Here is a 22,036-nt window from a genome sequence, read left to right on the forward strand (position 1 = left end):
ATAGTACATATTCCTATTATCCACTTATATACACATACATGACCTAGTATATGTACTACTACTATACTGTGCACACTCATCTGTGTGTGTGAGAGTGTATATATACATATATACACATAATATTAATTTGGGCATGATTTGGAATAATACACACCTGTATAAATATGATTTCCCACCTGACAAATATGACACATCATATAACAAATCAGGCCATGAGGAGGAAGGAACTGCCCACAGAGCTCAGAGACAGGGTCGTCTGGAGGCACAGATCTGGAGAAGGCTACGAAAAATGTTGCCCAAGAGCACAGTGGCCTCCACCTCCTAAAGCTGGCCTCAGGCCTCAGTTCTAGACGTCCTGTCTGGAGGAGGAAACCAGCCGCTGCTCATGACCTTCCTCATACCATCCCTACGATGAAGTACGGTGGTGGCAGCATCATGCTGTGGGGGTGTTTATCAGCGCCTGGGACAGGGAGACCGGTCAGGGTTGAGGGAGGGGAAGCTGAATGGGGACTGGGATCTCAGACTGGGCCGAAGGGTCACCTTCTAACAAGACAATGACCCTAAAGTTTTAGCCCACCAGTGGCTTTGTTGAGATGTCATGTTCTATACAGTACGTCTGCCCTCACTATAGAACCATAGTAGAACCCCTTTGCATGAGTTTCAATACCGTATACAACCTAAAAGAACTTAAAGAACTTTTCCATCATAGAAAACAAACCAAATGGCTCTTTTAATGTGCCATGGGTATATCTAGAACCATTGCTTTTACTAAAGAACCATTGAAGAACCCCATATATGAACCATTTCGGACCCTTTTACAAGTATTTCTTTTAAAGAACCAAATAAAAGAAGAGAAGAACCATCTAACCCAACAATGACTTTGCTGAGACGTCATGTTTCAACATAGAACAACTGTCTTTACTAAGGAACCCTTGCAGGAGACACCTTGCATGAGTTTCGGTACTAGATACAACCTATTCTTGATGCTATATCATAATCGTTTTGAAAGAAAATGTACAAATGGTACTTTTAATGTGCCGCAAGTATAGAGACCCTTTGCCTTTACTACAGAACCCTTAAAGAACTAAATTTTTTTTGGTGTTATATAGAAGCGTTTTTAAATAAATATGTTAAAGAACTATATATATATATATATACACATAACTACAGTGGTGTATATACATACATATATATATATAGATACACACACATTTGCATAACTACAGTGGTGTATATAAACATATATATATATATAGATACACACACATCTACATAACTACAGTGGTGTATATAAACATATATATATATAGATACACACACATCTACATAACTACAGTGGTGTATATAAACATATATATATATAGATACACACACATCTACATAACTACAGTGGTGTATATAAACATATATATATATATAGATACACACACATCTACATAACTACAGTGGTGTATATAAACATATATATATATAGATACACACACATCTACATAACTACAGTGGTGTATATAAACATATATATATATAGATACACACACATCTACATAACTACAGTGGTGTAAATAAACATATATATATATAGATACACACACATCTACATAACTACAGTGGTGTAAATAAACATATATATATATATAGATACACACACATCTACATAACTACAGTGGTGTAAATAAACATATATATATATATAGATACACACACATTTGCATAACTACAGTGCTGTGTAATCTGTGCTGTATTTCTATTTATTATGCTCATTTAAGTTATACAATTCTATATCTGTAAATCTCTATCTGCCCACTTCTGTTTCATAAAGATTAGCTAATAGTCCATACTGACTACAGTCCGCCCTCATCGAAGCAACCTATCAAATCACACCAAAGGGGCGTGTCCAGAACGCCTGGTCCCTGCCCACTGCCACCTGACCTTCACAAGAGGCGAGCTGTGCTGTGCTTACCTGTAATCACAGTGCTCTGCGAGTCAGCAGGTCCTCAGTAGTGAAGGTCCAGAAGTGCAGTGATTTGTTATGATGGCGACCCCCAGGAGACCCGGCCGGCCAAAATCTCAGCTGCCGGCCTGCTACTATGAGGGCTTTCTGGAAAAGAGGTCGTTTAAGGACAAGGTAAGCTGATGATTTCAGGAGGAGTGAAGTAAAGCTCAGCCTGCTGCTTTAAAGATCTGCTCATTAGAACCGAGATTCCAGTATTACCAGGACTTTACACTGAACTTTACTGAAGAACCATTGCAGAACCTCTTTCATGAGCCTCAGTACCATAAACATCCTGGTTCTAGTTCTAAATAATTATTTTTTACTTCATAGAACCCATATTCGATATTTTTTCTATCATAGAGAAGAACCTAAAGGCTCTTTTGGGATATCCTGGTTCTATATACAACTCAACATTTCTAAAGAACCTCTAAAGAACCCCATATTCAGGTCTTTTGGGTGCTATAAAAGAATTTATTTAAGGAGCCGCACAAAAGTGGTCTATCATACAGAATCAACAAATGTCTGTTTTGATCGGAGAACCCTTGCAGAACCCAATTTACCAAATAAAAGCATTTAATACGGTTCTTTAAAAAACATACAAACCATCATAGAGAAAAAAAACAGATAGCCCTTTTGAGATATCATGGTTCTATACAGAACATTTGCCTTTACTAAAGAACCTTTGAAGAACCCTATATCAACTCATTTAAGTGCAATAGAAAAAAATGACTCCTTACTTTTATTCACAGAGAAGAACCATTTAACCCACCAGTGGCTTTGTTGAGATGTCATGTTCTATACACTACGTCCGCCCTCACTATAGAACCATAGCAGAACCCCTTTGCATGAGTTTCAATACCGTATACAACCTGTTTTGCTGTTGAACCACATAAAGAACTTTTGCATCATAGAAAACAAACCAAATGGCTCTTTTAATGTGCCATGGGTATATCTAGAACCACTGCTTTTACTAAAGAACCCTTGAAGAACCCCATATATGACCATTTCGGACCCTTTTACAAGCATTTCTTTTAAAGAACCAAATAAAAGAAGAGAAGAACCATCTAACCCAACAATGACTTTGCTGAGACGTCATGTTCCAACATAGAACAACTGTCTTTACTAAGGAACCCTTGCAGGAGACACCTTGCATGAGTTTCGGTACTAGATACAACCTATTTTTGATGCTATATCAAAAGAATATAAAAGAATGGCTCGTTTGAGATATCACGGTTCTATGCAGAACCATTTCCTTTGCTGAAGAACCCTTGAAGAACCCCTTTTTGGTAAGGACGCACTGTCATTATCAGGGCTGTGGCTCTGTCATTGTGATGATGGCTACTCAGTGCTGGATGGACTGAGAACCTCCACTAGTTGTCTATGTTGGAGGATTTGGCAGCTGCCTATCATTCTGAAGACCCCTCACCCCACCACCCCACCACAGCTCTGACCCCTGGAGACATGGATTCCACAAGACGTCTGAAGGTGTCCTGCTGTGGCATCTGGAACACCAAGACGTCAGCAGCAGATCCTTTAAGTCCTGTACGTTGTGAGGTGGGGCCTTCATGAGTGTCAGTGACCCCTTCCTTAAGCTCTGATGGTCGGTACTGACCACTGCTACACCCCACAAGACCTGCCTGATGTTTTGGAGATGTTCCGACCCACAGTTTGGGTCCATGTGTCCTGCTTCAACACCTTCATCACCTGCCTAATATGTAGATCCATCTCTTGACAGGAGGTCCTGGAGGTCCAGGAGGTCCAGGAGGCCACTGGACCCAGGTCATAGTGGTTTTAATGTTATGGCTGACCATTGTGGTTTATGTTGTCGTCAGAATGGAGGAAACCTCATGTTGGGTGGTGTTCTCCACACTGCCGGTAGAGCACAGTTTCCAGTCCTGGTAGGTGGCTGAGTCGCCTGTCGATGCTATTGATGCAGTATTGGTGGTAATATGATCAGAATATCGAAGAAATATCAATATTTTTTCTATATTATATTAAAACTCCAGTTTTTTTAATACAGTCTTTAATGATTTGAACTGTAGATGTGAAGATTCCTCAGAAATGGCATTTCCTCGTACATATCTCACACGCAGAACAGGGCCGGGCCTGGTATCTGATGCAGATATGTGTGTAGCTGAAATTTCCCCTGAACTGGAGTGGAAACTGACCTGGGTGTGATGTGATGGGTCAAGACCTTCAGATTCACTCTTCCGAGAGAAGGAGCAGTTAGATTAGATTTAATTCAATTAGATTAGATTAGATTAGACTGGCGAAAATGCAGGTGTGTCCCTGCTGATCCGGTTCCACCACTGTCTATAACACAGCCCCCAGAGAGGGGGGTTAAGGGTTAAATATAGTGGGCACTGATTGGCTGCTTGAACCTTGCCCATTTTATCACCCCGGATCCAGATCAGCACCAGTCATTCAGTTCCCCTGTCAGTGGTTTTAATGTTATGGCTCTAATACTAAACCACAGAAGGCCTCTAGTTCAAAAAGATAAACCCTGAAGTGTGCAGAACTCTGTGCACCCCTGCCTCACAATCCAGACGCTCTCATTCCGGCCTACTACGGATGGCCTGATTTATCAGATATTAATGATCTGCATTTCTGTTGTTATCGATACAAATATTAGTAATTATATTAGTAATAATATTATGACATCATCGGAAATATTAGTAATAATAGTATAAATTGTTCTTATCCAGAGCTCTCGCATGTGAGGAGAATGTGGAGTTAGGAGTTTTACGCAGGGGTTTTCTCATTGGTGCAGCACACTGTACATCAAGCCTGGCTGAGGAATTGAACCCTAGGCTTCCACAAGGAAGGTGGTGTTGTTTTAGTATTAATACAGTGGCCGATTATCATAATAATAGCCTATGGCCATGTGGCCAAATGTTTGTGGACACACTTTACGTTGCACCCCATCGGCTCCATGCTGCCTAATGCCAGGCGTGGGCTAGAGGGGTATAAAGCCCCTGGAGCAGCAGGAATGATGGTGGTGCTCCATCCAACACTTTCTAAGGGAGTTGGGGGTGACCTCACTAACGCTCTGGCAATCGCTGAATACAATCAATCAAATCCTCACAGCAATGCTTCAGCTCCAAAATCTGGTAGCAGTGGAGGAACTGTGTTCTCTGGAACGATGGTGCTGCGGATGGTTCCATCCAATACTGACGGGCTGAGTTGGGGAGTCGGGGTTGGGTGGGGTTGGTGATCAGGCAACACTTGTCGCTAAATGCAATCAATCAAATCCTCACAGCAATGCTTCTCCAAAATTCTTCTTCTCTGGACAGTGCTCCAAGAGACAGTTTTCAGAAGAAACTATAATGAATGAGCAGGTGTCCCAATACTTTTGTCCATACCGTGTATCTGCCATCTGTGGTCTATGATGAATGATCTTGTGAGCAGTTTATGTGCAGCTTATCTATACTGGGCTGTAGGTCTCCGTCACCGTGACGGTTCCTCCAGTTCTGAAGGCCCTAAAGCGCACAGGGAACTCAGCCTGGAGGTTCTCCCGGGTTAATGAGTAACAGCGGCTGTTACTGTAAGAAATGTTGCTGGTAAGGAAGCAGTGCGTGCTGCCTGTGGAGGCGGAGGAGGAGCCGACAGCAAGCTTCTGTCGCAATTTGGGACAAATGCTCTGGACTTTGCTTTCCGACGAAAGCGTCCGGCCGACGTCAACAAGAACTGGTTTACCAGCTTTTCACACACACACACACACACACACACAAACAAACACACACACACTCACACACACACAGTCTTTAAGGAAGGTTCTTAAAGTTAAATAGTTCTATAAAGACTAAAGTGCACAGATGTTCATACACTACTTTGACAAAAGTATTGGGACACCTGCTCATTTATTAATTATCATTTATTCTAGTTTCTTCTGAAAAAAATCCTTTGTTGGAGAAACTGCCTCTACTGTCCAGAGAAGAGGAATTTTGGAGGAGCATTGCTGTGAGGATTTGATTGATTGCATTTAGCGACAAGAGTGTTGACTGATCACCATCCCCACCACCGCCTCATCCCCAACTCCCCATCACAGCCCGACAGTATTGGATGGAGCAGCACCATCGTTCCAGAGGACACAGTTCCTCCACTGCTCCATGGCCATTACTAAGAGCAGCAGGACGATGAGACGACGAGCTCTTCACTTTATGATGCACATGGTCTATGATGAATGATCTTGTGACTCATTTATGGGCTGCTAATCTATACTGGGCAGTAGGCCAACGCCACCATGGCGGTTCCTCCTGTTCTGAAGGCCCTAAAAGCACAAAACTCAGGATAACCTATTTTGTTTCTTGATTTCGGAAGAAACTACGAATGAGAATGAGGTGTCCCAAGACTTTTGTCGGAAGAAGTATTCTTCGGAAGAAACTACGAATGAGAATGAGGTGTCCCAATACTTTTGTCAAGTTACTATGTTACACGTTCAGCTTAAAAATGTGCAAATGGGCCTTGCTTAAGGGCCCAACAGTGGCAGCTTGTCGAGCCCGGGTATCGAGCCCACAACCCTGTCATCAATAGTCTAGAGTTCTAACCTCTGAGCCACCACTGCCCCTTAAACAAAATCACCCGGGAATCAAAACCAGGCCGCCATCATTCTGGAATGCTGAGCGAAACTGTGCCGACCGACTCAGTTGTAGGAGAGGAGAGGAAGGCTGGACCCACCAGCAGCTAATTGCTATTTAGGAAGATTTCTTAAGCGATTTCTAATCAGTGACTCCTGACACGAGCTGGAAATTTCATTACAGTGTGTGTGTGTGTGTGTGTGTGTGTGTGTGTGTGTGTGTGTGTGTGTGTGTTTGTTTATGTTTTGGTTTGTCGGCTTCATTTGGTACTTTGGTCATCTTAATGGCACTCAGGACCGATTCAATGGAAACATTCAAATGAGCAAAGGTGAAAACCCGAGGAGCCTTTCCTTCACATTCCTTTCATTCCTCAAACCTGCCGGACCACTTCACCTGCCGGACCACTTCACCTGCCAGGCCACTTCACCTGCCGGTGGCTGCTGTCGGCCAGCAGACAGTGACACATTACCCCAAAACTGAGAGCAATTGTGTATAATGTCTACCCCTCTTATATTCTGTATTATTATTATTATTATTATTCATAATTGCTCTTTGGGTGTAACTTGGGCCCAGTTGTGTTTTTATCATCTTCTTTGATTTGATTGGACGTGAATTCCAGTTTAGTTTCTACAGGAGTTTGATCAGAGGTTTTCTATTTATTCCCCCTAATCTAACAGACTCTCTCTCACCCTCAGCCGGGGTCTGATTTCACAGATATAGTTTTATTATTTTAATTTCTTGTGTTTTTTTTTTTTACTAGAGAATCACCCCACCAGGTTGTAAAGAAACCCTTTGTGTGGAATAAGGAGTGTTATATATTTGTTATATATATATATATATATATATATATATATATTAATTTTTATCACATCTCTGCTGAATATGTTCTGGTACTGTAGTCTATTTATATACATTTTTTAACATCAATAAAGTAAAAAATGTCAGTGTTTCACCATCAGTACAGTAAAGCAGTCAGGGTTGCTCGATTAAGGCAAAATTCATAATCGCAATAATTTGAGTTAATACTCAGATTGCAATTATTTAACATGTACTACTGTTTTTTCTTTAACTACAATTAATCTGACAAAAATAATATAGTGTTAGGAGTCTTGATAATATAGTGTTAGGAGTCTTGATAATATAGCGTTAGGAGTCTTGCCCAATGACTCTTATTGGTGTAGTGCATCATAGTCAGACCAGGAATCAAACCCTAGTCTCCCACTCAACTAGCAATGGTCCTGACAGTAGGAGGGTAAGGACCTAACACACATTTCCTTCGATACATGCAAATGCCTATTGTGCTATTGTGCACTCTCAGACTCCGGCTCCTGATGGCAAAGCAGCATGGCTCGGGATTTGAACTCATGACCCCTGAGCCATAGTGGTAGACAGCTGAGCCCTTCTGAGCCAGAAAGGGCCAAGAGAGAGTGTTTACACACCGGGCCAATCAGCGAGCTCGGTATCGTAATCAGATTCCATTCGTTTGATTGACGTGTTAACGGAGATTTTTGTGTTTTGCACAGGTTGGGCGGAAACTCTGGGCCTCCCTCTGCGGCAATTCACTCTTCTTCTTCAACAACAGCAAAGACAACGACGTGAGTTTACCAGCAGCAGAGTGCCGTTTGTGTTTGTGTGTGAACAAGTGCATGTGTAGAAGTGTGTTTTGTTACATGGTACACTGAACTGTGTCTAGGGGTCCTATTTTAGCGATCTTTTTAGGCGAGCCGTCAACCGTGCACCGCACAGCTTGATTTAGGGGGCGTGTCGGTGTGTCTTTGCTATGGTAACGACGGGAAAAGTTCGCCCTGCTCGGCTAGAAACGCTCAAAGTCATGTACTGAGTCTCTTAATGAATCATGGGTGTGTTTGTTTTGGGCGTAACGTGCAGTAATAAACCAATCAGCGTGTCTCTTACCATCCCTTTAAGAGCCAGGGGCGGTCAGACTGACCTTGGCGGGTTGCTATTTCAGTGGTGTAAAGCGTGGGGGGGTGTACGAGTGTCGGGCTGCACGCGCCTGTGTTGACAATTCACTGCCGAGATAGCAACGAGCGTCTGACTGTTGACCAACGAACGTCTGTCTGGGCTGTTTTCGGTCAGTGGAGCTCCTCCTGTGTTTTCCGCTGCTGAGATACACAGCAGTACTCCAGAAACTGACCTGAACACCCCTCATTTCGAGACCACCGCACCCATCAGCATAGATATATTCACAAGCAGCGCTGCAGTTTAAACCACACAGGCGGAAGACGTGAAAATGGACTGTTGGCGGGGTGGAAGATAGCAACGAGCATCGTGACGAGCCTTTTATACTGCAGATGTGTGGATTAATCAGTGAACTCCTTTTTGTTTGTATTGTTGGATTTGACCTTGAATATGCATGTAATTGTACCTGTATATGTGTGTGTGTGTGTGTGTGTGTGTGTGTGTGTGTGTGTGTGTGTGTGTTTGAGAGCAGTACGTGGAAAAGCTGGATCTGTCTTGGTCTGACTTTGTCTCTCTGACCGATGACCCCAGTCATGACCGTAACCTGGATGCAGCGAGAATGCTCCTGCGATTTAAAAACAAAGACATCCAGCTGACCGTGAGTCCTTTAATACACTTTAATGCCCTTCATTAACAAAGGTGTCAAACGTATTGACATTCATTCCTCAGGTAGAAGTGAGTGGAGATACGAGGGTTTAAAAGACTTCTATAGAAGCTGAAGTATCAACTGAAGCTTTTTACTCCAGTAAAAGTGTAAAAGTACTGGTTTCAGAACGACTTCAAGTAGAAAAGTAAAAGTAATGGAAGGAAAACAAAGGCTGAAAGCTTAGGCCGCGCCACAGGGGTCTATAGTGCACTACCCTGCATAATCATAGCTCCTGTTTCTGCCCCCAGGCTCCGAGCCTCGAAACGCGAGAGCTGTGGAAGGGCTTCATCTTCTCCGTGGTTGAGGTTAGTAAGCTGCTGGGATGCAGAGTCATGGGTTTCCTGTAGCAGACAGCTGACAGCATATACACCATATACCACCAATGCTCCCCAATCAGCCATAACATTAACTCCATGAAGTGAAGAACACTGAGGATCTGAGTCCAGTGGATCTACATATTAGGCAGCGAGTGGACAGTCAGTTCTTGAAAGTGATGAAGGTGATGAAGCAGGAAAAATGGACAAGCGTAAGAACAAGAACCTTGACAAGAACCAGACTGTGAGGTTCTAGAGAATGACTGGGTTAGAACATCTCCAGAACATCAGGCATGTGATCCTGGTGTGCAGTGGTCAGCACCTACCAAAAGTGCTCCAAGGAAGGAAAATCAGTGAACTGGTGACAGGGTCATGAACCCCTTATGTTTGTGGAGGCCCCAAGTCCCAACTTACAGTACTTAATATTAAGCAGGTGGTTTTAATGTAATGGCTGTTAAGTTGGGTACAATGCTGGTGCTTTTGGAGGTTCTTCAGCTTGAAACTGTGGAGGAACGTGGGAAGTCTCAGGAGGTCAGTAGATCAGGAGTCTCAGGAGGTCAGTAGATGAGGAGTCTTAGGAGGTCAGTAGATCAGGAGTCTTAGGAGGTCAGTAGCTCAGGAGGCTCAGAAGGTCAGTAGATGAGGAGTCTCAGGAGGTCAGTAGATGAGGAGTCTTAGGAGGTCAGTAGATCAGGAGGCTCAGGAGGTCAGTAGATGAGGAGGCTCAGGAGGTCAGTAGATGAGGAGGCTCAGTAGATCAGTAGATCAGGAGGCTCAGGAGGTCAGTAGATCAGGAGGCTCAGGAGGTCAGTAGATAATGAGGCTCAGTAGATCAGTAGATCAGGAGGCTCAGGAGGCCAGTAGTTCAGGAGTGTCTTAAAGGATCTGCTGCTAGCGGTAGTCTTGGTGCCAGATACCACAGCAGGACACTGCCAGAGGTCTTGTAGAGTCCATGCCTCTACAGGTCAGAGCTATTTTGGGGGCACAAGGGGGACCTACAAAATATTAAGCAGGTGGTTTTAATGTAATGGCTGTTGAGTTTGGTGATATGCTGGCGCTTTTGGAGGTTCTTCAGCTTGAAACTGTGGAGTGATGTTGTACGGTGCTTTGAGGAACCTTTTAAAAAGCACCTTAAGAGGTTCCTGAAGAACCTTCAAAAGTTCCTCAATGATCTTATACTCATACACAGTGACAGTGGAGGTAGTTTAGGTGTTGGTGTCAATGTTATGAGTGATACCAGCCCAAATTCCTACCACACAGATTCCAGCTGCTCATCAGCTGGCTCTCAGCGAGTTAGCTGACTCAGCACAGGCATTCCTTATGTGTTCTGGTAAAACTCCCCTTCACAGTTCAAACATATGAAGCACAGATTAATCCGTTGTATTTCCTACTGACTCACCCATGACTGTGACTTTCAGGTAGAATCTCCCTGCTGCCTCAGGATTCAATGAATCAGCAGTTTCAGTTGAACTTATTTTGACAGGAATTCAAAGCTTAAATGCGACATAAGACATATCAATAACTATGAGCATTACAGGCTGTAACTAATGTCAACGTTGACTCATTTTTTAGTACTAGCACAAATATATATTGGGTATCTGGAGCCTTGCAACCCACGTACTGTAATGCTAATTACTGTAAGTGTAATGATAATAATAATAATTGTGAATATCCATCCTGATTTGAGTAGATGGAAACCTAAGGACAGAAAGGCACAGGTACAGCCGACTATAGGTGGGAGAAAGAGAGAGAGACATATGTGAACTCAAGGTGAAGTAGACTCAAGGTCCGTAGATCAGGTGTCTCAGGAGGTGAGTAGATCACGAGTCTCAGGAGGTCAGTAGTTTAGGTGTCCCAGGAGATCAGTAGATCAGGAATCTTAGCTGGTCAGTAGATCAGGAGTCTCAGAAGGTCAGTAGTTCAGGAGCCTCAGGAGATCGGTAGATCAGGAGTCTTAGCAGGTCAGTAGATCAGGAGTCTCAGGAGGTCAGTAGATCAGGTGTCTCAGGACATCAGTAGATCAGGAGTCTCAGAAGGTCAGTAGTTCAGGAGTCTCAGGTGATCAGTAGTTTAGGAGTCTCAGGCGGTCAGTAGATCAGGAGTCTTAGCAGGTCAGTAGATCAGGAGTCTCAGGCGGTCAGTAGTCTCAGGAGGTCAGTAGATAAGGAGTTTCAGGAGGTCAGTAAATCAGGAGTCTTAGCAGGTCAGTAGATCAGGTGTCTCAGGACATCAGTAGATCCGGAGTCTCAGAACATCAGTAGATCAGGAGTCTCAGGAGGTCAGTAGATCAGGAGTCTTAGCAGGTCAGTAGATCAGGTGTTTCAGGAAATCAGTAGATCAGGACTCTCAGGACATCAGTAGATCAGGAGTCTCAGGAGGTCAGTAGTTCAGGAGTCTCAGGTGGTCAGTAGTTTAGGAGTCGTAGTAAATGTGTTTGTGCCTCTCAGCTCACAGTGCCCAGCTCCCTCAACCTGCTGCCCGGTCAGATCCACATGCTGAGGGAGGTTGTGGAGAAGGAGAAACTCAGACGTAAACCCATTCAATCCCCTCCTGCACCTGCACCTGTACTTCCAACTGTGACTGTGGCTACACCCATCACTCCTGGCGGCTTCTACACAACTGTATTGTCTGAAATGCCAGTGTAGGTTCACACTCCTGCAGCGGAACCAGCTCATTTAGAGTAGTATTTGTATGAGCTGTTCTTTATACTGTTCTGTACTGTTCCTTTATCACGTTCAACACCATAGCAACCACTTAGCAACACCATAGCAACCACCAAGGATACCACAGCAACCACTTAGCAACCCCCTAATCACACCATAGCAACCACCTAGTCACCACTTAGCAACACCATAACAACCACCAGGAATCCTATATCACCTACTTAGCAACACTATAACAACCACTTAGCAACACCGTAACAACCACCAGGGATACTATATCACTTACTTAGCAACACCATAACAACCACTTAGCAACACCGTAACAACCACCAGGGATACTATATCACCTACTTAGCAACACCATAGCAACCACCAAGTCAACACTTAGCAACACCATAGCAATCACCAGGGATACTATAGCAACCACTTTGCAACACCATAGCAACCACCTAGCAACCACTTAGCAAGACCATATCAACTACCTAGCAACCAATTACCACCACAATAATAACCATCTGGGATACCATAGCAACTGCCTAGCAGCACCCTAGCAACCATTAAGCAACACAACAACCATCTGTAATACCAGAGCACTTGCTAAGCAACACCATAGCAACCACTTAGCAGCACTACTTGACAACACCATAGAAATCACATGGAATAACATGGCAACCATGTAGCAAAAGTCTAGCAAGTGCTTGGAATTCTCACCTAAGTGGTGCTAGTTGTGTTGTTATTATTGTTGTTGTTATCAGAGTGTTTTGATGATCTTCACTGAACAGTCTCAGTTTTTGATGTCTCTTCATTGTTTAGGTGAGGTTCTCACCTGTAGTCATGTGTCTCTGCTGGGCTTGGTTGTGCAGGTGCTATCAGCAGGTGTCTCGTGCTGCAGCTGAGCTCATTCTGGAGAGCAATCAGGAGAAGGGGAACTTACTACTGCGACCCGGGCGGGACGGCTCGTGTTTCGCTGTTTCAACCAGACAGGACCTCAATGGGTAAAACACACACACACAAACACACACACACACACACACACACACACACACACACACACACACACACACTCACACATACCCATGTGCATGCCCTTACCTCAAGTGTACTCGTCATGTAGGGTATTTCTGGTGCCTCAGGTGTGCAGTCATTGCTTCAGGGCAGAACTTCTCAAACACCCATCACTTTCCTGGAAGGGCCTTCAGAAATGTGTGCACTGTGCTTTCTGTTACAGAAGAGAGTATTTGTACATAAAGGAAGGCGTATCTTCTCCTCCAGGAAGTCAAGGCCGAAACTCGGTTATATGAGAGCTATAAGTGTCTGGTTTCTCTTTCATGCCATTATTTATATGCTATATTCTCCAACAGGTCGGTGTTCAGACACTACAAGGTGAGCCGGAGGCATGAGGGTGGATTTGCCATTGCCATTGAGAATCCTGTGAGTATGACAGTCAGATAGAGTCTGCCCTACTCTTACACACACCCTTCACTTAATATGGACAGTGCACTGGCCATCAATAAGTCCCTTGGATGTCTTTTTTAGTTCATTATATATTATATCAAGTCAAATATAAGACAAATTTACATTCTGATAATTTATTAATGAAATTAAACAAATGAACAGCTGTTTATCTGAGCAGTTAGTATTTATTTCCTCAGTAAAACACAACTAACACTAAGACCATTCCTAAAATAAAAAGCTACTGAGGGTAGCACTGGTGTCAGTGGTCAGGTGTGGTGGTGTTGCTGGGCGTACTTGATGGTAATGAGGGTCAAAAGCTGATCTGCACCGAGAGCCCTTCCAGCTTTGAGTACGGCTCGGCTCGGCCCGCCATCCTTTAAGATCCACGGAAGACGAACGTCCAGACTTTTTTCTGTCCTGCACTGAAGTGGTGGAACGAACTTCCCCTGGGTGTCCGAACAGCAGAGTCCAACGCTCGCTGTCCTCAAACCCAGACTGAGGACCCTCCTCTTCTGAGAGTACTCAGGCGAAGAGAAGAGTACTGTGGTCTCCATACTGGCTTGTGTTTAGTAGAGTCTAAGATTAGAGGAGCTTCAAATTTTAGTCTAATTAAACTAGGGTGTATGAATAATTATGGTAAACTGATATTTTTTTTTAGTTTAGTGGTCACTGGCTTTTAGCTCTTGAGTCTTGGGGAATGATGGAGTAGATGTGTAAATCAGGCAGGGTTTTCAGAAACGCTACAAGGAAGTGGAGATAAGCTTTTACAGGGTAGCTAGGCTTGGCCAGCTCTGGGAATTCCATTGTAAAATTGATCAATGATCAAACAAGAGTTTAGATCCCTCACTGCACTTCTTTGCTTATTGCTTATATAAAGCTGAATTATTGTACTGTTTACCATTCATATTTCATTTTCTCACATGTAGAGATGAAAAAATCAGGTCCGAAAAGTAATAATCTTTTACTTATAATCAGATTTTTACATCCTGGACCTTAATGTTTAATCTCTACCCAAATAATAATACTATAAATTCCAACTAACCTTAATAATAGTTACAACTGACCCTATTCTCTCTCTCTCTGTGTGTGTGTGTGTGTGTGTGTGTGTGTACACTTAGCAATATTTTCAGTGATATTTATCCTATTAATACTGAACGATACCCAGTCTGGGCCAGCAGTGGTCATAAAGCTCACCCTGGCCAGTTATTTTTGGTCAAAAGTCCCAGGATAACTCAAATTCTCCTGTTTGTTTACCTGTAGATCCCATGTGAGACCCTGCATGAGGTCATAAGCTGTTTGGTGGAGATGACCGGAGGAACCCTGAAGCCGTTAGTGCTGGAGGAGGCTTATGAAGAAAGCATCAGTGAGTGTCTGTACTTGTATTTGAACTCACATCATTTAGACTGGAGGGTTCAATCATCATCATCATCATCCTCAGCTGATCATGTGGGTATGATCAGTTTTATAACTGGCCGAGTCACAGATTAGGGTAATGAACTTCAGCCTGGATATTGTTTTAATGGGTTGCACTGATAAGATCTGCATAAAGGCATAAGTACAGAAGCTATGAGCTCCAAAATCGTTAGTGGGATCTTTTGGGAAGAACCTGAAGGGAACATTAGAATACATGGAACAGACAGTTGTCTTATCCAAACTAGTGTTAAAAGCACTGATCCCTGGACGTTTCGAGCCCTTTAGCAGTATTTGGAGTTCAGGGTAGGACAGTAGCAGGTGTGCTGTGCTGCACTACGTTTCGCTGCAGTATGCTGCACTAAGATGTCCTACACTATGTTGTGCTGTATTGTGTTGTGCTGTGCTGCACTGTGATGGCCTACACTGTGCTGTGCTGCACTCTGTTGCGTTGTCCTACATTGCTGCACTATGCTTTGCTGTACTAAGCTGCACTGTGATATGTTGCCCTACACTGTGCTGTGCTGCACTGTGTTGTGTTGTCCTACACTGTGCTGTGCTGCACTCTGTTGTGTTGTCCTACACTGTGCTGTGCTGCACTCTGTTGTGTTGTTCTACACTCTGCTGTGCTGTGCTGCATTGTGCTGTGCTACCCTGTGTTATGTTGTCCTACACTCTGCTGTGCTGTGCTGCACTTTGTTGTTGTCCTACACTTTGCTGTCCTACACTGTGCTGTGCTACCCTGTGTTGTGTTGTCCTACACTGTGCTGTGCTACCCTGTGTTATGTTGTCCTACACTCTGCTGTGCTGTGCTACCCTGTGTTGTGTTGTCCTACACTCTGCTGTGCTGTGCTGTGCTGTACTGTGTTGTGTTGTCCTGCACTGTGCTGTCCTACACTGTGCTGTGCTGCACTGTTGTGTTGTCCTACACTGTATTGTGCTGCACTTTGTTGTATTGTCCTACACTGTGCTGTGCTACCCTGTGTTATGTTGTCCTACACTCTGCTGTGCTGCACTTTGTTGTTGTCCTACACTTTGCTGTCCTACACTGTGCTGTGCTGTGCTGTGCTGCACTGTGTTGTGTTGTCCTACATTCTGTTGTGCTGCACTGTGTTGTGTTGTCCTACACTGTGCTGTGCTGCACTTTGTTGTATTGTCCTACACTGTGCTGTGCTGCCCTGTGTTAAGTTGTCCTACATTTGCTGTGCTGTGCTGCAGTGTTCTTTTGTGCTGTGTTGTTTAAAGCACTGATTGAAACTCTTTTGGTCCAAATCCCTAAATGTCCTTTTGAACACAGACTTCCGAGTTCAGGAATAGGGCAACAGGGCCAAGGCAGATGGAGTGGTCAGTGTTTTACAGTTTTTTTGTTTACAGTGTTAAATTACTGCAAATCAAAGATATGTACTTATTTGCAAAACACCACTAAAAACAGCAGCTTAGATTAGCATGAATGTATTGAACATTTTATATGAATGAATGCATTCAGTCTTTCAGGTTTACTAAGTGATGAAAACCTTTTTGAAACTTTTTTGGGATGTTGAAGATCATCCCTGTATCCCCGTTGTGCGTGTCCCCAAACATTTGACAATCAGTGCCCTTTTTAAAGCTGATGAAGTTCTCCTGTAAAAAGGCAGACCTGTTTGACTGCGATGGTTTCACTCATGGCTGAGCTGTGAAACAGGTTATAGCAGTCAGGTTTGATAGTCACGTAGACCTCAGCTAAGCTCCGCCCTTTTCTCTGAACACTGGATCTGCTCGGGGAAACATGTAGCCGGCGTGGTTTTAGTCTCAGTGTAAATATGTGTGTGTGTGTGTGTTTGTGTGTGTGTGTCAGAGGTTACCGTAAGTTTGGCTTGCTATTTAAATGTGATTCCACAATTACAGACTGTATTTAATTACATAATTAGTTACATCACGATTACACTTAAATACATCAGCAGTCTGGGTGGATGGTCAGTTTGGACTTCTGCAAGAACCTGGCTATATAATATGCATCATGATACAGGGGTTGTGACTTATTGCACAATATTGACAAAAGTATTTGGACACTTTGGACACTTTCCATCTACAGGAGCTTTTACAACCCCCCAATTCTAAACCCATAGGCTGTATTAATCTGGAGCTGGTCCCCCCTTGCTCTAAGCTCTACCAGCAGCAGCAGGTCTGGAGCTCTGATGCAGTTACTGAGTCAGTTGGAGGCTTTTCTGCACTCTGCTCTGAGCTCAGCACTCGGCCCTGACCCCGCTCTGTAACTTTACGTGGTCTGACAGACACTCGGTGGCTGAGCTGCTCTCTGTGAGCTGTTCCTCCTAAACTCTTCCACTGTTCAATACTAACACCACTCACAGCTGATGGAGGAAGATCTAGGAGGGAGGAAATTATAAAATTTCACCAGCTGACTTGTAGTTGTTGGTGCAGCGGTGTCTCCTATTACATACAGAACCACGCTGGAGGTCAGTGAGCTCTTCAGAACCTCCCGTTCTTTCACTGATGTGTGGAAGAAAGGCAGGACTAGAGGCTGGATTTTATACACCTGTGGCTGAATGGGACTGAATCAAACAGCTGAATTAAGTGATTAAGTGGGTGTCCCAATACTTTTGCTTTAGCATGCTCAGTAAAAATGCTGTGTTCTGTGCTTCAGCATTTGTGGACAACAACAGAGAAAGTGGGGAGAAGATGATAATGCCTGCCAGGAGCAGCTCTGGACCACCCGTACCTGTGGGCCCCAAACCAAGTACTCCACCCCTACCTGTGGGCCCCAAACCAGGTACTACACACACACACACACACACACATTATCACAAATACACTGGAATTGGTGTGTGAGCTGCTGCTTTTCTCCCTTTAGTTCTGACAGGTAGAGCAGACAGCACTGCTGCTCAGTCTGAGGGTTACTCTGAATACCTTATTCCCTTTGGTAGGTCCATCTCTCTCTCTCTCTCTCTGGTCAGTTCCTATTGTATACACTGTTGGTCATCTCTGTGTCCAGTCTATTGAGGATTGTGTATTTGCGTGTTTCAGAGGAGGACGACTTTGATGATGTACCGCCCACCGTAGAGCCTCGTGTCCCAGGTAAGGCGCAGGTGTTTATTGTGCTGTCATAGTAACAAGGATAAAGACCTGAACTCCAGAAAGTCCTGGATGGGTCATGTGATAATACTGATCATTCTTACATGTTGGCCGCCCAATCCTTCTTACATCAGACCCCTAAGCCCAAGCCCAAGGCCTGATCATAAGCAAAGGCGAGTCCCTGCACCCAGCCCTATTAAAGGGCCCCTATCATGGAAAACGAAATGTGTGGTGTTGTGTGTAAACAGTGTAAAGTTTCCACGTATACAGAATTTACTTCCCAGTCCAAACAACCCTGATCTAATCCAGAGACAGCTACCTGCTTCTAAGGTCCCAATCCACTTCTCTTAAGTCTTAATATAGGTTTTAGTGCTTTCTAGCGCCCTCTAGGCACCATCAGTAGACGTGATCCTCAGCTGCTGCGCTTTTCTTTGGTAATTGACCCTAGATAAAGTTAATCTGTGACTTTATTTCGGTGAATAAAACAATGCACAGCTTTATTTGAACGGATAAGTGTGGCGATGTTAGCAGTTAGCAGCCATAGCTAAAGCTAAAACCAATGCTTCTAATGCTAACTCTCAATTCCACCCTAAATAGTGCTGCAGTAACATTAGCTGCGTCCAAAATTGTGCACTATTCCCTATCGCCTATCCCTATTATAGGGAACAGAAGGTAGTGAACAACTTGTCATCCAGGAGAAAATGTACCCTATACTGGTCAACAAGCTGGTTAACTAGCTGGTCAGTATCCACAAATATTGGTGGACCACTGTGGTCATGCTGGTCATACTGGTCAACCAGTATCGGTTGTCTAGCTTGGCCGGGTTGATCATGCTGGTAGACCTGCTAAACCATCAAACTGAAATAAACATGTACCCTATGCTGGTTAACCAGCTTGACCAGCGTAAGCTGACCAGGCTGAGCTTGTATGTCTTAAAAATTGTATATTAATTACATCCTCACATCCACTTCTGCACTACAGGGCGCGCTCTGCTACCGCCCAGTCACCCATTGCCGTCGAACCGCCCGCGCACCATGTCCACTTCTGCCACATCGGCGAGAACAAATCAACCCCTGCCTCCACTACCCGGCGCAAACATCCTGTCTCAGAGTGAGTGCTCAAGCTTGAACGCAGACTGTAGCAGTACCACAGGCTCCTGCAGATGGCGCTGCACGAGAATGATGGAGCGTCTCATTGGATGTGTGGAAAATGGGTCACAAAGCAGATCCAGTTAATGATTGGCTAAAAGGAGTGATTGTCAGCATGTGGGCGTGGCCAAAGACCATAGAGTGAAGGAAGGATTTCTGCCACTGCTGGTAGACCCGTATGACCGTAAGCTTCCCTACACCTGCAGATTCAGCTCCTTCCTTCACACTATGGTCTTTGGCCACGCCCACATGCAGTCACTCTTTTTATAGCCCCATCTGCGCCACCTGCTGGAGGCTGAAGTTACTACTACCTTAAACCCACAAGGTGACACACACACATACACACACAGCACACATTAGAACATCTCCAAAGTTCTCCTCAGATCAACACCTGGTTTGGTGGTAAATCAGGGCTTAATGATGGTGAATCAGGTGAGCTGCTGCGTCCAGGAGAAACCTTGAGGAACCGAGCTCTGTTCTTCAGACTAGCTCACCGACAAGTGTGTGTGTGTGTGTGTGTGTTTCGTTCCACACAGGTCTTTCTCAAGAGCTCAAAGAGAAGCTGCGGAACATCAGGCAGCGGGTTTCAGAGTGACCCCCGACCCCAAACCAACCGGTTCACCTCACCTCGTCTGCACAAAGGAATGCAGGGACAAAAGACCCAAGACAATCCCCCCCCCCCCCAACACCACACCCCCCACACCACGTTCCACACGCCGCAGTGGAATCTACTGTACAGTACTCTCTAATTCACATTCTGAAGTGTCCAATCACCTGAGTGTGTGTAAGTGAGTGAGTGAGCGAGTGCGTGAGTCTGTGCGAGTGTGTTGTCCAGCTGGCTGGACCAGCATGGACGTGAGTAATCAAGAAGACTGACTTTCTATTGATCCTCCCTGAGATGGTAATAATGGAGTCGTTTGTAATTAGTGAACAACGGCCGAACAGCCATGAATCTGCCTGTAAGTGTCATGTGATCATCGTTATTCTCCTGCAGTTAATCACTGTGTATCTGTATAGCATTATTGCTAATTTAAGCCTATGTTCTCTTGCTGTAGGGTGACCATTGATTTGACCAATTGACCATTAGAAACAAGAAAGAAAAAGGACACTGGGGACACACAGGTGTCTAATGTGGTTGGGAAGTTGGTAAAGGCCTAAGCTGTTGGTGTGGTTGTGTGTGTGAGGGGGAGGAGTTAAAGGGCTCTAAAATGAGGCAGTATGTTAATGAACATTAATACACCAACACTCATTTATTACACCAACATAAATAAACAGCCTTAATATCCTGTATGACCTAATGACCTCCTGTCAGTTCAGCTTATCTCAAGAGTCTCAAGTCAAGGTTTTACTTTTACCACCCTGTTATGCTTTTATCATGCCAAAATAAAAATAAATATATATATTTATCAATATAATAGTCAGCTGCCATCAGATAGTTGCCTACTGGACACTGTTCAGTGCTCCTGGTATGGCCGACTTTCAGAATATTATGTCCACTTGGTCCCACAGAGACCAAACAACATAATATATATATATATATATATACACACACACACACACACATATACACACATATTTTAAAGCTGTGATCAATCAGCATGTGCTGCTTTTATTAAACAGTCCCATGCTCGCTCTCTGGGAAGCAGTTTGACACAATGGCTGCTTCTACATATAGACCAGGTGTGGTGTGTGGTGAGGAGGCGGGGCTTAAAGAGGTGCATTGATCAGTGTGAAATCCTGACATTTTGAAAACAGTAGGGCTGTGTATTGGCAAGAACCTGGCCATACGATACTGGAGTTACGATTCTGTATACTGTGATACTGTAACCAAAGTGATAAATGGTAAAAATACTATATTACGATACATGTAACATACATACACAGACTAAACGAATCAGCAGCGACAGGTTCTTAAAAACTACTTGCTCAGGTCCTCTCCTGTACTGAGTACAGTGACTCTTACTGAACCTCTGCTGCTCTTCATCCAGTTAAACAGCACTTATTACACTGCTTATAATGAAACCTGCAGCTGATCAGTCAGTGCTTTTTTAAGCACTCACGATATCCTCCATATGCTTTAAAAAAAAGAAAAGAAAAGAAAAAAAAAAATTATCAGGATGCAATAAAATATCGTCATATTGCCCAGCTGTAATTTAATTAATTTTTAGGAAAACTGTCCAGTATTAAATAAATAAATTAATAAAACACACCATCATATTGCCTATGTTTGCAAAAACCATCAACCATTATCAGATTGATATTTATGGAGAAAAATGGTTGATGGTTTTTGCAGACATAGGCATGATATGATATGATGGTGTGTTTTATTAATTTATTTATTTATCACTGGACAGTTTTCCTAAAAGTTAATTAAATTACAGCTGGGCAATATGATATGACAATTGTATCAGTATTTCACGATGAATGGACCAATAGAAATGTTCGAAAATGCCTTAGAATAAAATCTTTTTTCCATTTACTTCCATTGCAAGTCAAATGGCCTATTTTTCGTCCTCATAAAGCTGCAGTTTTTCATACTTGTGTACAGATGTTTGCATGACTGCAACGATAAGCTTTTTTTTTAGATTTTAAGTTACTTTTGATCCAATCAGAACAGTGGGCTTTGAAGACAGAGTACAACACTGCCAACTGGTGGTCAGTGGTTTAAACACAACAGCTGTGATACTTTGATAATAGCGATAATTATATTTATTTATATATAATTTATAACCTTTTTTAAAAAATGGTCACCCTACTTACTGTAGCCTGTTTGTAACAGTA

The 22,036-nt window shown here is 43.6% G+C and overlaps 1 protein-coding gene across 1 annotated transcript; it reads left to right on the top strand.

The window, feature by feature from the left end:
• Nucleotides 1-1,950: 1,950 nt before the first annotated feature.
• On the top strand, nt 1,951-21,416 carry stap2b (signal transducing adaptor family member 2b). The gene is made up of 13 exons (XM_072681295.1): nt 1,951-2,125; nt 8,094-8,165; nt 9,023-9,148; nt 9,445-9,501; nt 11,958-12,151; nt 13,037-13,168; nt 13,535-13,604; nt 14,889-14,991; nt 17,680-17,805; nt 17,887-17,955; nt 18,060-18,110; nt 19,089-19,217; nt 19,792-21,416. Exons 1-13 carry the CDS (start codon nt 2,030-2,032, stop codon nt 19,848-19,850), a joined length of 1,284 nt encoding a protein of 427 aa, XP_072537396.1. The 5' UTR covers nt 1,951-2,029; the 3' UTR covers nt 19,851-21,416.
• Nucleotides 21,417-22,036: the final 620 nt, after the last annotated feature.

Source organism: Salminus brasiliensis, chromosome 6 (genome assembly GCF_030463535.1).
Source record: "Salminus brasiliensis chromosome 6, fSalBra1.hap2, whole genome shotgun sequence".
Classification (NCBI taxonomy): Eukaryota; Metazoa; Chordata; class Actinopteri; order Characiformes; family Bryconidae; genus Salminus; species Salminus brasiliensis.